Raw genomic sequence first — 17338 nt, 5'->3', positions numbered from 1 at the left:
AGCTTTAAATGATACATTAAACAAGATGGAATTAATTGATATTTATAGGACATTCCACCCAAAAACAACAGAATACACATTTTTCTCTAGTGCTCATGGTCTCCAGGATAGATCATATCTTGGGTCACAAATCAAGCCTTGGTAAATTTAAGAAAATCGAAATTGTATCAAGTATCTTTTCCAACCACAACGCTATGAGACTAGATATCAATTACAGGAAAAGATCTGTAAAAAATACAAACACATGGAGGCTAAACAATACACTACTTAATAACGAAGTGATCACCGAAGAAATCAAAGAGGAAATTAAAAAATACCTAGAAACAAATGACAATGGAGACACAACGACCCAAAAAGTATGGGATGCAGCAAAAGCAGTTCTAAGAGGGAAGTTTATAGCAATACAATCTTACCTCAAGAAACAAGAAACATCTCAAATAAACAACCTAACATTGTACCTAAAGCAATTAGAGAAAGAAGAACAAAAAAACCCCAAAGTTAGCAGAAGGAAAGAAATCATAAAAATCAGATCAGAAATAAATGAAAAAGAAATGAAGGAAACGATAGCAAAGATCAATAAAACTAAAACCTGGTTCTTTGAAAGGATAAACAAAATTGATAAACCATTAGCCAGACTCATCAAGAAAAAAAGGGAGAAGACTCAATAGAATTAGAAATGAAAGAGGAGAAGTAACAACTGACACTGCAGAAATACAAAAGATCATGAGAGATTACTACAAGCAACTCTATGCCAATAAAATGGACAACCTGGAGGAAATGGACAAATTCTTAGAAATGCACAATCTGCCAAGACTGAATCAGGAAGAAAGAGAAAATATGAACAGACCAATCACAAGCACTGAAATTGAAACTGTGATTAAAAATCTTCCAACAAACAAAAGGCCAGGACCAGATGGCTTCACAGGCGAATTCTATCAAACATTTAGAGAGGAGCTAACACCTATCCTTCTCAAACTCTTCCAAAATATAGCAGAGGGAGGAACACTCCCAAACTCATTCTACGAGGCCACCATCACCCTGATACCAAAACCAGACAAGGATGTCACAAAGAAAGAAAACTAGAGGCCAATATCACTGATGAACACAGATGCAAAAATCCTCAACAAAATACCAGCAAACAGGATACAACAGCACATTAAACGGATCATACACCATGATCAAGTGGGGTTTATTCCAGGAATGCAAGGGTTCTTCGATATACGCAAATCAATCCACGTAATACACCATATTAACAAACTGAAGGAGAAAAACCATATGATCATCTCAATAGATGCAGAGAAAGCTTTCAACAAAATTCAACACCCATTTAAAACCCTGGCAGAAAGTAGGCATAGAGGGAACTTTCCTCAACATAATAAAGGCCATATATAACAAACCCACAGCCAACATCGTCCTCAATGGTGAAAAACTGAAAGCATTTCCACTAAGATCAGGAATAAGACAAGGTTGCCCACTCTCACCACTCTTATTCAACATAGTTTTGGAAGTTTTAGCCACAGCAAGCAGAGAAGAAAAGGAAATAAAAGGAATCCAAATCGGAAAAGAAGAAGTAAAGCTGTCACTGTTTGCAGATCACATGATACTATACATAGAGAATCTCTATCCATAGAGAATCTCTATACATAGAGAATCCTAAAGATGCTACCAGAAAACTGCTAGAGCTAATCAATGAATTTGGTAAAATAGCAAGATACAAAATTAATGCACAGAAATCTCTGGCATTCCTATACACTAATGATGAAAAATCAGAAAGTGAAATCAAGAAAACACTCTCATTTACCATTGCAACAAAAAGAATAAAATACCTAGGAATAAAGCTACCTAAGGAGACAAAAGACCTGTATGCAGAAAATTATAAGACACTGGTGAAAGAAATTAAAGATGATACAAATAGATGGAGAGATATACCATGTTCTTGGATTGGAAGAATCAACATTGTGAAAATGTCTCTACTACCCAAAGCAATCTACAGATTCAATGCAATCCCTATCAAACTACCAATGGCATTTTTCACAGAACTAGAACAAAAAATTTCACAATTTGTATGGAAACACAAAAGACCCCGAATAGCCAAAGCAATCTTGAGAACGAAAAACGGAGCTGGAGGAATCAGGCTCCCTGACTTCAGACTATACTACAAAGCTACAGTAATCAAGACAGTATGGTACTGGCACAAAAACAGAAAGATCAATGGAACAGGATAGAAAGCCCAGAGATAAACCCACGCACATATGGTCACCTTATCTTTGATAAAGGAGGCAGGAATGTACAGTGGAGAAAGGACAGCCTCTTCAATAAGTGGTGCTGGGAAAACTGGACAGGTACATGTAAAAGTATGAAATAATTAGATCACTCCCTAATACCATACGCAAAAATAAGCTCAAAATGGATTAAAGACCTAAATGTAAGGCCAGAAGCTATCAAACTCTTAGAGGAAAACATAGGCAGGACACTCTATGACATCAATCACAGCAAGATCCTTTTTGACCCACCTCCTAGAGAAATGGAAATAAAAACAAAAATACACAAATGGGACCTAATGAAACTTCAAAGCTTTTGCACAGCAAAGGAAACCATAAACAAGACCAAAAGACAACCCTCAGAATGGGAGAAAGTATTTGCAAGTGAAGCAACTGACAAAGGATTAATTTCCAAAATTTATAAGCAGCTCATGCAGCTTAATAACAAAAAAACAAACAACCCAATCCAGAAATCGGCAGAAGACCTAAATAGACATTTCTCCAAGAATATATGCAGACTGCCAACAAACACATGAAAGAATGCTCAACATCACTAATCCTTAGAGAAATGCAAATCAAAACTACAATGAGATATCATCTCATACCAGTCAGAATGGCCATCATCAAAAAATCTACAAACAATAAATTCTGGAGAGGGTGTGGAGAAAATGGAACCCTCTTGTACTGTTGGTGGGAATGTAAATTGATACAGCCACTGTGGAGAACAGTATGGAGGTTCCTTAAAAAACTACAAATAGAACTACCATATGACCCAGCAATCCCACTACTGGGCATATACCCTGAGAAAACCATAATTCAAAAAGAGTCATATACCAAAATGTTCATTGCAGGTCTATTTACAATAGCCCAGAGATGGAAACAACCTATGTGTCCATCATCAGATGAATGGATAAAGAAGATGTGGCACATATATACAATGGAATATTACTCAGCCATAAAAAGAAACGAAATTGAGCTATTTGCAATGAGGTGGATAGACCTAGAGTCTGTCATACAGAGTGAAGTAAGTCAGAAAGAGAGAGACAAATACCGTATGCTAACACATATATATGGAATTTAAGAAAAAAATGTCATGAAGAACCTAGGGGTAAGACAGGAATAAAGACACAGACCTACTAAAGAATGGACTTGAGGATATGGGGAGGGGGAAGGGTAAGCTGTGACAAAGCGAGAGAGAGGCATGGACATATATACACTACCAAACGTAAGGTAGTTAGCTAGTGGGAAGCAGCCGCATAGCACAGGGAGATCAGCTCGGTGCTTTGTGATCGCCTGGAGGGGTGGGATAGGGAGGGTGGGAAGGTGGGAGGGAGGGAGATGCAAGAGGGAAGAGATAGGGGAACATATGTATATATATAACTGATTCATTTTGTTGTAAAGCAGAAACTAACACACCATTGTAAAGCAATTATACTCCAATAAAGATGTTAAAAAAAAAGAATAGCTATTATCAAACAGACAAGAAACATCAAGTGTGGAGAAAAGGGAACCTCTTTGTGCACAGTTGGTGAGAATGTAAATTGGTGCAGCCACTATGCAAAACTGTATGGAGGATCCTCAAAAAATGAAAAGGAGAACTATCTTATGACCCAGCAATTCCACTTCTGGCTATTAATACCAAAAACCAAATAAAAACCCAACAAAACCCCCTTAATTCAAAATATATCTGCACTCCCCCATCCTCACTGCAGCATTATTTATAATAGCCAAGATATGCAAACAAGCTAAGTGTCCATCAGTGGATGAATGGATAAATAGGTTGGGTGTGTACACACACACACAGGAATATTATTCAGCCATAAAAAAAGAATGAAATCTTACCATCTGCAACAACATGGATGGTCCTTGAGGGCATAACGCTAAGTGAAATAAGTCAGAAAGAAAAAGACAAAAACTGTATGATCTCACTTACATGTGAAATTAATAAAAACCCCCAAGCTCATGGATACAAAGAACAGATTGATGGTTTCCAGAAGTGGGGATGAGGGATGGGCAAAATGGGTGAAAGAGGTCAAAAGGTACAACCTTTCAGTTATAACAGCCTATAGGCTCCGGTGCCGGGATGCCTCAGGCTAAACAACCAACAGGGCGGGAACACAGCCCCACCCATCAGCATACAGGCTGCCTAAAGTCTTCCTGAGCCCACAGCCGGCCCTGCCCACCAGAAGTACAAGACCCAGCTCCGTCCACCAGTCCCTCCCATCAAGAAGCCTGCAGAAGCCTCTCAGACGAGCCTCATCCACCAGAAGCAGGAAGAACTACAAACCTGCAGCCTGCAGAACAGAAAACGCAATCACAGAAAGTTAGACAAAATGAGATGGCAGAGGAATATGTCCCAGACAAAGGAACAAGATAAACCCCCAGAACAACAACTAAGTGAACTGGAGATAGGCAATACACCCAAAAAAGAATTCAGAGTACTGATAGTAAAGATGATCCAAGATCTTGGAAAGAGAATGGAGGCACAGACTGAGAAGATACAAGAAATGTTTAATAAAGGGCTAGAAGATCTAAAGGACAAAGAGAGATGAAAAATACAATAACTGAAATGAAAAATAAACTAGAAGGAATCAATAGCAGAATAAGTGAGGCAGAAGAACGGTTAAGTGAGCTGGAAGACGGAATGGTGGAAATCACTGTCACGGAACAGAATAAAGAAAAAAGAATGAAAAGAAATGAAGACAGTCTAAGAGACCTCTGCCACATTAAATGCAGCAACATTCATATTATGGGAGTCCCAGAAGGAGAAGAGAGAGGAAGAACCTGAGAAAATATTTGAAGAGATAATAGCTGAAGACTTCCCTAACATGGGAAAGGAAACAGTCACCCAAGTGCAGGAAGTGCAGAGTCCCAGGCAGAATAAACCCAAGGAGGAACAGGCTGAGACACATAATAATCAAAATGACAAAAATTAAAGACAGAGAAAATATTACAAGCAACAAGGGAAAAAAAAAATAACACACAAGGGGAATTCCCATAAGGTTATCAGCTGATTTTTAAGCAGAAACCCTGCAGGCCAGAAGGGAGAGGCACGATATATTTAAAGTGATGAAAGGGAAGAACCTACAACCAAGATTACTGTACCCAGCAAGGCTCTCATTCAGATTCGATGGAGAAATCACAAGCTTTACTGACAAGCAAAAGCTAAGAGGTTTCAGCACCACCAGACAAATTACAACAAATGGTAGAGGAACTTCTCTAGGTGCGGGAAAAAAAGGCCACAACTAGAAACAGGAAAATTACGAATAGAAAAGCTCACCGGTAAAGGCAAACATACAGTAAAGGTAGGAAATCATTCGCACACAAATATGACATCAAAACCAGCAATCATGAAAAGAGGAGAGGACAAATGCAGGATACTGGAAGTGCATTTAAAATGAAAAGACCAGCAACTTAAAACAACCTTGTTTATATATAGACCGCTATATCAAAACCTCATGGTAACCACAAACTGAAAATCTACAATAGATACACACACACAAAAGAAAAAGGAATCCAAACGCAACACTAAAGTTAGTCATCAAATCACAAGAGAAAACCAAAGGAGGACAGGGAGAAAAAAGACCTACAAAAACAAATCCACAACAATTAGCAAAATGGCAATAAGAACATACACATCAGTAATTACCTCAAACATAAGCAGATTAAATGCTCCAACCAAAAGACACAGTCTGGCTGAATGGATACAAACTTTCAGTTATAAAATAAGTAAGTCATAGGGATGTGATGTACAGCTTGGTGACTAGTTAATACCTCAAGAAAAAAAAGAAGTGATTAGTTAATACCTCAATAAAAAAAAGAAGTGATTAAAAAGATAATTACTGGTAAAGAAGGGAATGAACACATCTATCATCCCCAAGTTTCCTGGGATCCCTTTGCAATCCATCTCTGCTGCCCACCTCCCTACGCTCAGCAACCACTGATCTGCTGTCACTACAGTCTGCTTTTCCATACTATGAAATCACAGTATGTACATTTTGTCTGATTTTTTTCCAGTCAGCATAATTATTTTAAAATTCGTTTATCTCGTGTTTATCAATAGTCATTTCTTTTTATTGCTAGGTAGCATTTCTGTAGTACGGATATACCACAATTTGTTGACCCATTCATACACATTTGGATTATTTCCAGGTTTTGGCTATTAAAGTTGCTATGAACTTTGGTATTTAAGTCTTTGTGTGAACTTGAAAGTCAGCTTCGCTAGTTATAAATCCTTGGCTCACACATTCTTACCTTGAGTATTGTAAATGTGTTCTCCACTTTCTCATGCACAGATCATTGCTGTTGAAAAGCCAGATAATCCAATTGTTTCCCTTGTAAGTTACATGGCTCCTTTTGCCTAGATGCCCAAAGGACTTTTTTTTTTCCTTTAAGGCCAGTAATTTCACTATACTTAGGCCTTTTTGCTAGTGATTCCGGGTTGATAGTCTTAAGTATAGGGTATGCTCTCTCAATATGTACTTTCAAATATGGTTTTTAAGGTAGTTTTCTTGAATCAGTTTTTAGTATTTGTTCTGTTATCTTCTTCTGGACACCTAATATTCATGTTTGATCTCTGCTTGTCTTCACTTTTTGTCAAAATCTTTTTATTTCTTCATTTTTTCTTTTTTTCCTTTTTCACACTATTTCTCTTAAGGCATTATCTGTTGTGTTTATTTGCTCTGGTATTCCTTCTAGTTTAGTCTTTATTTATGAAATAATTTTTAATTTCTAACTCTTTCCTGAGTTCTGTCACCTCATTTCTTCTGAGTCTTTCAAATTTTGATTTATGCTATTTTTAAATGTCTTACATCATTAAAAAAAAACTCTCTTAGCTTGATTGGAAATAGCGGGTGACAACTGGTTGTTTTTGTAGGCATGTCTTTCTTTCACTGCCCGTGAGAATGTTATTCTGCATATTCATTTTTTCTTAAAGGAAAAAACTTTCTTAAAGGAAAACTTCTGAGATTTCACCTCAAATACTTCTTTTTTCTTTTTTTGCGGTACGCGGGCCTCTCACTGTTGTGGCCTCTCCCGTTGCGGAGCACAGGCTCCGGATGCGCAGGCTCAGCGGCCATGGCTCACGGGCCCAGCCGCTCCGCGGCATGTGGGATCTTCCCGGACCGGGGCACGAACCTATGTCCCCTGCATCGGCAGGCAGACTCTCAACCACTGTGCCACCAGGGAAGCCCTTCTTTGTTATTTTTAAGTGAAATTAGTTTTCCTGATCAAATGAGGTTCAGGAAAGCCTTTCTAAGTTCAGAAGTGTCTGTTTTTGTGTAGTAGTAACAAATGTGACAGTTTGCTTCTGGGATTTCATGGCTCTGTTCCTCTCCCCCACTCTGGTCTATATCCTCTCTTTCCTGTCAGTGTGTGTCCCTCTCTGGCTCTGTGTCCCTCTGCTCACAAGAGGCACTATTGTGGAAGCAAGCCCAGTGGGTCATGAGGGTCCGATTTCCCCAAGTCCCTTTAGTCTCTCTTTTGGTGGGCCCCCTGCGCTCACCTGGTATGAGGTCATGCAACCCCCAGGCCCATGTCAGTTCTCCAAAGAAGAGATACAAATAGCCAATAAGCACGTGAAAAGATGCCCAACACCATTAGTCATTGGAGAAATGCAAATCAAAACCATAATAAGGTACTACTTCACACCCACTTGGATGCTATCATCAAAAAGAAGACAAAAAGAGAAAAAAAAAGACAACAAGTGTTGGCAAGGATGTGGTGAAACTGAAATCCTCATACACTGCTGGCAGGAATGTAAAATGGTGCAGTAATTTGGATAACAGTTAGCAGTACTTCAAAAAGTTAAACACAGAGATTCCATGACTCGCCAATTTTACTCCCAAGAAAGTTCAAAACACAAAAACGGACACACAAATGTTTGTAGGAGCATTATTCATAATAGCTGAAAATGATCACTAACTGATGAATGGCAAAATAAAATGTGTATATTCACACAATGGAATATTATTCAGCCATAAAAAGGAATGAAGCACCGATATATGCTATGATATGGATGAACCTTGAAAACATGCTACGTGAAAGAAGTCAGTCACAAAAGACCACATACTGTATAACTCCATTTACAGGAAATGTCCAGAACAGGCAAATCCATACAGACAGAAGGCAGATTAGCATTGCTTGGCGCTAGGGGTAGGGTGGGGTGAAGAGTGACTGCTAATGGGGTTTCTTTTCGGGTGATGAAAAAGATCTGGATACTAGCAGTGAGAGCTGTACAACTTCGTGAGTATATTAAAAACTACAGAACTGTATACTTTTAAAAAAGGGTGAATTTTATCTTAATTTTAAAAAAAGTTACAAACAAAAGTACAAAATTCCTGTTCTCAAACAGCTGCTGTTTGCCAACTGGCCAGCAATGCTTTCCAGTGAACACCTGTTGGCTCTTCTGGGGGTACTCCTCAGGCGTGGTGGAAGGCATCGCATTACTTCTTCCTCCTGCTCGGATGCCAATACCTCACAGTCTTGCGGCTGTCGGTGGTCCACTGCTCTCTGCTTGTATTTTGGAGTTTGTGGAAATACCTTGCTACCCAATTTTGTTGTTAACTGTTGTTCAGGAGGTTTTGGTTTTGCTACCTAGTTGCTCTGCTGGTTGCTACGCAAAGACTGGAAAAGACTCAAGCACTATGTTGCCATTCCCCACCATCTTCCCAGAAGCCTCTCAGCCTATTCAGTTTTGCAAGTTAGTCAGCAGATGGGGATCACAGGGTCCCAAGTAACAAGACCCTGAGACAGGCTCCTGGGGCCTTGAAGGCTGGGCAGGCTATGGACCCCGTGAATTTGAGAACTGCAGAAGTACAGTGTCAAACTTGGGGCTGCTGACTTCCATCTGCATAGTTTTCAGAAGTGCTGGGGCCATGAAAGCTGGACTGCTGTGTAGACAGAAGGTAGATGGATTCCAGGATTCTAACCTCAGCACAGTACCTTCTCTAAGTCACTTACTTTTTCTAAGCCTCACTTACCTAATCATAAAATGAGAACAGGACTGGTGACCTTGCAAATCTGTACATTTGTTATTTTTTCTTTCATTCACAAACATTTGAGAGGATTACATGACATACAACAGACACTCAAGAAATGTGAGGTTTCCCCTCACTGTCCACCGTGCTTTCTTTCTTTCTTTTTTTAAATGTACTTTATTTTATTTTTGGCTGCGTTGGGTCTTTGTTGCTGCATGTGGGCTCTCTCTAGTTGCGGCAAGTGGGGGCTATTCCTCATTGTGGTGTGTGGGCTTCTCATTGCAGTGGCTTCTCTTGTTGCAGAGCATGGGCTCTAGGCGCACGGGCTTCAGCAGTTGTGGTGCATGGGCTCAGTAGTTGTGGCTCACGGGCTCTCGAGTGCAGGCTCAGTAGTTGTGGCACACGGGGCTTAGCTGCTCCATAGCATGTGGGATCTTCCTCGATGAGGGCTCGAACTCGTGTCCCCTGCATTGGCAGGTGGATTCTTAACCACTGTGCCACCAAGGAAGCCCCACTATGCTTTCTTGACAGTTTTAACCTTAATGTCCAATGACTACAAGTAGAGAACTAAATTCCTATGTTTTTTTTTTGTTTTGTTTTGCGGTACGCGGCCCTCTCACTGCTGTGGCCTCTCCCGTTGCGGAGCACAGGCTCCGGACGCGCAGGCTCAGCGGCCATGGCTCACGGGCCCAGCCGCTCCGTGGCATGTGGGATCTTCCCGGACCAGGGCACGAACCCATGTCCCCTGCATCGGCAGGCGGACTCTCAATCACTGCGCCACCAGCAAAGCCCCCTATGATGATTTTTAACACCACTCAGTTCCAGGCGTCCCAATGACCACTGCAGGCCATGTCAACTTGAGGTGTCCATAGCAAGGGTGGCAGTGAGGCAGCCTACTGCTGCCACCTTGCCAGTGCCCTGGCCCTCCCTGACTTGGAGGAACCAGTGCCAACCCTGCCATGGGCTGAATGAGGCTGGTGCAGCCTGGCCTCCCTGGATGCAGCCTGTCTGGCTTCAGAGCAGAGAGTCTCAGAGCTGCTCTCCCAAGCATGTCTGATCCGCAGCCCCCTCCCCTGGCCCACCGCACAGCAGTGACACTGTTCCTGCCTCTCTCTAAGGAGTGAACAGGGGACATGAGGCAAGGCCACAGAGCTACCCCCTATACACAGGAAGGGCGTGACTTACAGTGTGAGCATTGTTGATCTTCTTCACTTCCCACTGGCCCAACCCGGTGTAAGTCAGCAGAGAGATGGCTCCATCTGAGCTCCCACAAGCTAGGATAAGGCCGTAGTCATGGGGGGCCCAGCACACAGAGTTTACTGCAGGAAGGAGGGAGGAACAGTGAGCAGACCTTCAGTTCTGAGACTTACTGTTTTACTAAATTTCTAAAAAAAAAAATTGTAGGGATCACCAGGGGGAGGTTGTAATTTTGTCAATTAAGGAGATTTTAAAAACCCATCACTACTAGTATCATCATAAACTAAAGCCTATCTTATAATCTGAGAACAAGGCCAGTACTTAAAATGAATAAACCTTAAAAAAACAAAAATCTCGCTATGTTGTCTTTGCTTTTCTCATTTTGCTTTGGATTGGCTTTAAGTCTTAAGGCCTTACCTCTGCTGTGGAAAGAGTAACAGAAAAGCAACCAAAGCCCAGGGGACAAACGACGAGCATCACAAGGGGAAAGCCGAGGGTTAGCCAAAACAGAGGCCCCCCCCCCCTCCCCCAGGGCCCCTCTGCCCGCCGCCCTCTCCTGCCACACTCAGTGTACCTGAGGAGTCGTGTCCCGTGTGCTCATGCGTCTTCTCCCAGGTGCCATTTTCCTCTTTCCAGATAATGACTTTGCGGTCATAGGAGCAGGATGCCAGGACATTGCCATACATGGGGTGGGCCCAGGCCACTTGCCACACAGGACCCTCATGACTGCAAGGGGAGAGGGTCAGAGGTTGCTCAAATGCGCCAAAGGAACCCACAGTGCTCTGCCAGCCACTACTTTGGACAGAAGTGAATGGCTTCTCAGGACAGAACTGCCTAAAAATTTCAAAAAGGAGAGCCGTGTATAATGTCACTCCAAAAGGGACCGTCATTGGGCAGTGAGGACCCTGAGGCCGGAGGCGAGTCAGCCCCTCTGTCCCGACACGGCAGAGTCCTCACCTACCCCAGATGGTGGCCAGCACAGCCTACATGTACTGTCATCAGCACAGTCACCAACAGATCCAGGGTTTACCCCCACAAGTGCTCAGGGTGTATCTGTAGATGAATCACTACTCATCTTCCCAGACAGTCACCTTCTTGAGGAGGCAGTAACTATTTCATTTTGATACCTGCCACTACTCTTTCAACTTTATCAACAGGCATGTCTCTCTCTTCTCTTCCCACCTCTGTGCGTTCACTGTCTGAGCACGTACCCTGTGCCAGGCTCCGTACTGGGGCCGTCCCTCAGAACGGGGGGCAGCCAGCACACAGAGGTGGATGGCACAGAGGGGATGGGACAGGCTCTTTCACACCTATTCCACACTCACTTGCTGCTTGACTTTAGGCCAGGGCCATATCCTCTCTTTGGCTTTGTCTCTTAATAGAGGTGTCAACAAGACTTCTTTCACATGGCGGTCATGAGGGAAATGTTTGTGATAACTCAATAAAGAGCTTACAACAGGGCTTGGTACAAGAAAAGGAAAAAACACAAGCTTGATGACTGCTAGCCCTGGTGCTGCTCCCTGCTCCCCATCCACTCCGGGACTGCTGACACTCAGAGTTCTCCTCCCTCCAGCTGGGACAGTGGTCCAACCCCAGTCTCTACAAAGGAGCTGCTAATGAAACTCTTGTAGGCTCAAACGTCCTACAACTAGCGTAATTTTAACTGAGGGAATAAAGAATGGGGGCCTGAATTTACTACCCTTCAACAATACTTTTCATACTTAGAGCAGAAGAAAAACGCAGAGCAGAGGACGGAGTGACAGCAGACTCAGTCCTGGTGACTGCCCCCACCCCACGCCCCTCCGCCCAGCCTGCCGGCTTCCCGAGCTGTCCTCTCTTTGCAGCATGATGCCCAGATGGCAGCCAGGCCTCGCCCTCGGAGCTCTCCGCTCAGCCATGGGCTGCCTAGCAGGGAAGGCAGCATCTGGCTCCTGAGTCACTTGACTCCTGACACTCAGGAAGAGGTGGAACTTCTAGGCCTATCTCCTGAAACGGCTACTGACTTAGCTATGTCTGTTTTAACCCATTTACAAACATGTACTGAACACCCACTTGTCAGCGATTCTTAACTTCTCCTGTGCAGTCTGGTGAACGTTATGGTCCCTTCTCAGAATAATGGATAAAATACATAGAGCTAGGTCTTCCCTGGTGGCGCAGTGGTTGAGGCTCCGCCTGCCGATGCAGGGGACATGGGTTCGTGTCCCGGTCCGGGAAGATCCCACATGTCATGGAGCGGCTGGGCCGGTGAGCCACGGCCACTGAGCCTGCACGTCTGGAGCCTGTGCTCCGCAACGGGAGAGGCCACAACCGTGAGAGGCCCATGTACCGCAAAAAAAACAAAAAACAAACAAAAAATACATAGAGCTAGGATTATAAAGAAAACCCAATTATACTGATATACAGTTATCAAAACGTTAAAGAACAATTTATGTTATTAGTGATACGTGTGCTTCTTTGTTAACACTTTAAGTAACAAACTCTAGTGGCAAGTCTAATAACCATTCTAACTTCAAAGTAGTGATGAGCATAAATGCTGTTTTGAGAAAGCTACAACAACTGTAATGTGATATAAAAATATCTGTGACGGTCTTCCCTAGTGGCACAGTGGTTAAGGATCCGCCTGCCAATGCAGGGGACACGGGTTCGAGCCCTCGTCCAGGAAGACCCCACATGCTGCGGAGCAACTAAACCCGTGCGCCACAACTACTGAGCCTGTGCTCTAGAGCCCATGAGCCACAACTACTGAAGCCCGCACGCCTAGAGCCCATGCTCCGCAACAAGAGAAGCCACCACAATGAGAAGCCCGCGCGCCGCAACGAAGAGTAGACCCCGCTCACCACAACCAGAGAAAGCCAGCGTGCAGCAACGAAGACCCAACGCAGCCAAAAATAAATAAATTTATTAAAAACAAAAATCTATGACTCCTATTGGTAACAAAGTGACAGGTACTATGAATACTACTGTAGTTCCTGGCCGATAGCCATAGTTGAAGGAAATGCTAAATATCAGAGTCACTGAGAATAAAGAGGTAATGTTTTCCCTTTCCCAGTTCACCACCTCCTGAATTCTACCCACAGAACACTTGGAGATCCATGGTACCCAGGTTAAGAACCCCATCTACCTGAGGTAGTGAACTGAGGGAAAGCACTAGAGTGCGGCCACAAAACTGAGAGCCAGGATCTCAAGAACCTCAACAGGGAGAAAGGTAAATGAAACATTTGCAAATATTCACTGAGCACCTACCACGGGCAAACAGGCAGAATTATGGGATTTATATAATTACTATTACATTCTTAGATCACCAGCCTTGAGTCACTTTAGATCATGTGGTAGCTAAACTTATTTAAAAAAAAAAAAAGTTAGTTTCCCACTTTTGAAAATAGCAGTGGCCACTGGACGCTTGTTGCAAGTAGGCTCTAACTGGGTGGAGACAGCGGCAGCCTGTGTTGGGGGTGAGTGGGTGGAGGCTCTGAGAGCCTATAACTGACTCCCTCGCCCCAGGTCTGCCAGTGGGCATTTGGGCAGCAGAACTGGGATTTGCTCCTGGCTCCATCGGCCTGGGATACCTGATGAGGGCAGCCGGCTGGCTGGGACCAGGTGTCCTCTCCGCTGACTGCACTGCGGGCTGCTCTGATCTGGCCCTCAGCCCTTCCTGCCATGTCTGAGAAGCCCACTCTCTGCGACCTTGCCCCGGGGTTGGCCGCACTCACCCCCTGAGGTCGGCGATGAGGATCTGCCCTCCGTTGCGCACGTCGAAGATCTTGACGGACCTGTCCGATGAGCAGGTTGCCAGGCGGGTGCCGTAGTAGTCCATCTGGGCATCATGCTGCAACGAGAGGACAGCTCGGCAGGCTGGGCGGAGCGGGTGGGGTGGGGGCAGTCACCAGGACTGAGTCTAGGAGGGACCAGAATCTACCTGAAGTTAATCAAACCTCAAGGAATCATCACTATCAGGCAGGAAGCTAGCATGTCAACGTTCTCACTTCTCTGACAGGTAATTTCCTTCTGAAAGGGACAAGAAAAACCACACCCAGCTGCTTTTAGACCCTTTACATCACAGGGGAAGTCTTTCCCAGTCCTGTTCTGCAGGGTGGGTATATGGGAGAAGAGAAGCTTGCCTAGCTTCCCTCTTCTTCCTCCTTCCTCACGCCCCACTGTGTTCCGAGGCTCCGTGGGCCGCCAGGGAGGTTTGGCTCAGCGCCAGAACCCAGGGCTAATGCTGACCCAAAGAAGCAGGCCACTGACTGCCTGCAGGCCCCAATCAGGTCCTCCATGATGCACGCCAGTACCCCAGACTCTCCACTCATGCCTTAAATGTCACTGGTCCCATCACTGATGAACCAACTTCATCGATGCTGCCTGGCCATCCAGACCTAGGGCTGGGCCCTGCGCACAGCTCCTTTTCCATCTGGGCGATGGCTCCTCTGAGCCAATCCACCTGCTGCCTCACTCTACTTACTGGCCCCTCCTGTTTGCTGGTCCTGCCTATTCCAACGGATGACACTTTCTTCACTGTTGCGCCTTGGGGGTTTCAGGAACTATTAGCTGTCACTCTTGTGGTCATCAGGGGCAATCACATCCTTTCAAAGGGAAGCAATCATTTCGTCTGCTTCAACATTCCTTCCTCACCTCCCTACCCAAGGAAAACATCCTGATTCTTCTTGGGAGGCCAACCCCCTGCACCATTCCAGGTCTTGGCTTGTTGGAAGGCAGGCAGGGCAGGTGCTACGACAGAGCTTCTCTGCAAGTGTTTTTCTGAAGCACTGCTCCTGCAGAGTGCTATCACACACTTTGGGAGGAAGTACGGCAAAGAACCTAAGAGATTTAAATCCTATCTCAAGTTACCTGCTGTGCAACCTTAGAAAAATTTCCTAATACCCTTGAACCTAGTTTCCTTATCTTTAAATGCACCTGATGATGGCATCCACTTCGAGGGCTGTTATGAAGCTTAAATGAGAAGTATTCAGCATGGGGTGTGATGCACAGTGAGCATGCAGACGTTAGTCATTACTACTTTGTCTCCTCTGTTCCCCAAGATGAACCCACAGAGAGAGGTAGCATATCCATAATTTTCCCCATCTTAGCTATGAGGAAATCAGGGCTGGCTCAGAAAAGCTTAGAGATTGACTATGAGTTTGGTTCAAGATGGCGGAGTAGAAGGATGTGAGCTCACTCTCTCTTGTGAGAGCACCGGATTCACAACTAACTGCTGAACAATCATGGACAGAAGACACTGGAGCTCACCAGAAAAGATACCCCACATCCAAAGACAAAGGAGAACCGCAGTGAGACGGTAGGAGGGGCGCAATCACAATACAATCAAATCCCATAACTGCTGGGTGGGTGACTCACAGACTGGAGAACACGTATACCACAGAAGTCCACCCACGGGAGTGAAGGTTCTGAGCCCCACGTCAGGCTTCACAACCTGGGAGTCCAGCAACAAGAGGAGGAATTCCTAGAGAATCAGATTTTGAAGACTAGTGGGATTTTATTGCACGACTTCTACAGGACTGGGGGGAACAGACTCCCCTCTTGGAGGGCACACACAAAGTAGTGTGTGCATCGGGACCCAGGGAAAGGAGCAGTGACCCCAGGGGAGACTGAATCAGACCTACCTGCTAGTGTTGGAGGGTCTCCTGCAGCGGCAGGGGGTGGCTGTGGCTCACCGTGGGGACAAGGACACCGGAAGCAGAAGTTCTGGGAAGTACTCCTTGGTGTGAGCCCTCCCAGAGTCCACCATTAGCCCCACCAAAGAGCCGGGTAGGTTCCACTGTTGGGTTGCCTCAGGCCAAACAACCAACAGGGAGGGAACCCAGCCCCACCCATCAGCAGACAAGTGGATTAAAGTTTTATTGAGCTATGCTCAGAGCAACACCACTCTACCCCCCACCAGTCTCTCCCATCAGGAAACTTGCACAAGCCTCTTAGATAGCCTCATCCACCAGAGGGCAGACAGCAGAAACAAGATCAGCTACAATTCTGTAGCTGTGGAAGGAAAACCACATTCACAGAAAGACAGACAGATGAAAAGGCAGAGGACTTTGTACCAGATGAAGGAACAGGATAAAACCCCAGAAAATCAACTAAATGAAGTGGAGACAGGCAACCTTCCAGAAAAATAATTCAGAATAATGATAGTAAAGATGATCCAGGGGGCTTCCCTGGTGGCGCAGTGATTGAGAGTCCGCCTGCCAAAGCAGGGGATGCGGGTTTGTGCTCTGGTCCGGGAGGAACCCACATACCACAGAGTGGCTGGGCCCATGAACCACTGCCGCTGAGCCTGCGCGTCTGGAGCCTAAGCTCTGAAACGGGAGAGGCCACAGCAGTGAGAGGCCTGCGTACCGCAAAAAAAAAAAAAAAAAAAAAGATGATCCAGGACCTCGGAAAAAGAAGGGAGGCAAAGATCAAGAAGATGCAAGAAAATGTTTAACAAAGACCTAGAAGAATAAAAGAACAAACAAACAGAGATGAACAATACAGTAACTAAAATGAAAAATATACTAGAAGGAATCAATAGCAGAATAATTGAGGCAGAAGAACGGATAAGTGACCTGGAAGACAGAATGGTGAAATTCACTGCTGCAGAACAGAATAAAGAAAAAAGAATGAAAAGAAATGAAGACAGCCTAAGAGACCTCTGGGACAACATTAAACACAACAACATTAGCATGACAGGGGTCCCAGAAGGAGAAGAGAGACAAAAAGGACCTGAGAAAATATTTGAAGAGATTATAGTCGAAAACTTCCCTAACATGGGAATGGAAATAGCCACCCAAGTCCAGGAAGCACAGCGAGTCCCAGGCAGGACAAACCCAAGGAGACACCTGCCAAGACACATAGTAATCAAATTGGCAAGAATTAAAGACAAAGAAAAATTATTGAAAGCAGTAAGGGAAAAAC

The 17338-nt window shown here is 44.5% G+C and overlaps 1 protein-coding gene across 1 annotated transcript in view; it reads right to left on the bottom strand.

Moving 5' to 3' along the window:
- SEC13 (SEC13 homolog, nuclear pore and COPII coat complex component) overlaps nucleotides 1-17338 on the bottom strand; it is a 52553-nt gene that overhangs the window by 28449 nt on the left and 6766 nt on the right. The window contains exons 3-5 of the mRNA XM_065885231.1: nucleotides 14146-14261; nucleotides 11010-11161; nucleotides 10424-10557 (exon numbers count right to left, since the gene is read on the bottom strand). Coding sequence (XP_065741303.1) covers nucleotides 10424-10557; nucleotides 11010-11161; nucleotides 14146-14261 — 402 coding nt within the window. The remainder of the gene's footprint in view (nucleotides 1-10423; nucleotides 10558-11009; nucleotides 11162-14145; nucleotides 14262-17338) is intronic.

This window comes from Phocoena phocoena, chromosome 10 (assembly GCF_963924675.1).
Source record: "Phocoena phocoena chromosome 10, mPhoPho1.1, whole genome shotgun sequence".
Taxonomy (NCBI): domain Eukaryota; kingdom Metazoa; phylum Chordata; class Mammalia; order Artiodactyla; family Phocoenidae; genus Phocoena; species Phocoena phocoena.
Note: the sequence above shows the minus strand (reverse complement) of the source record. Positions and strands in the feature narration are given on the sequence as shown.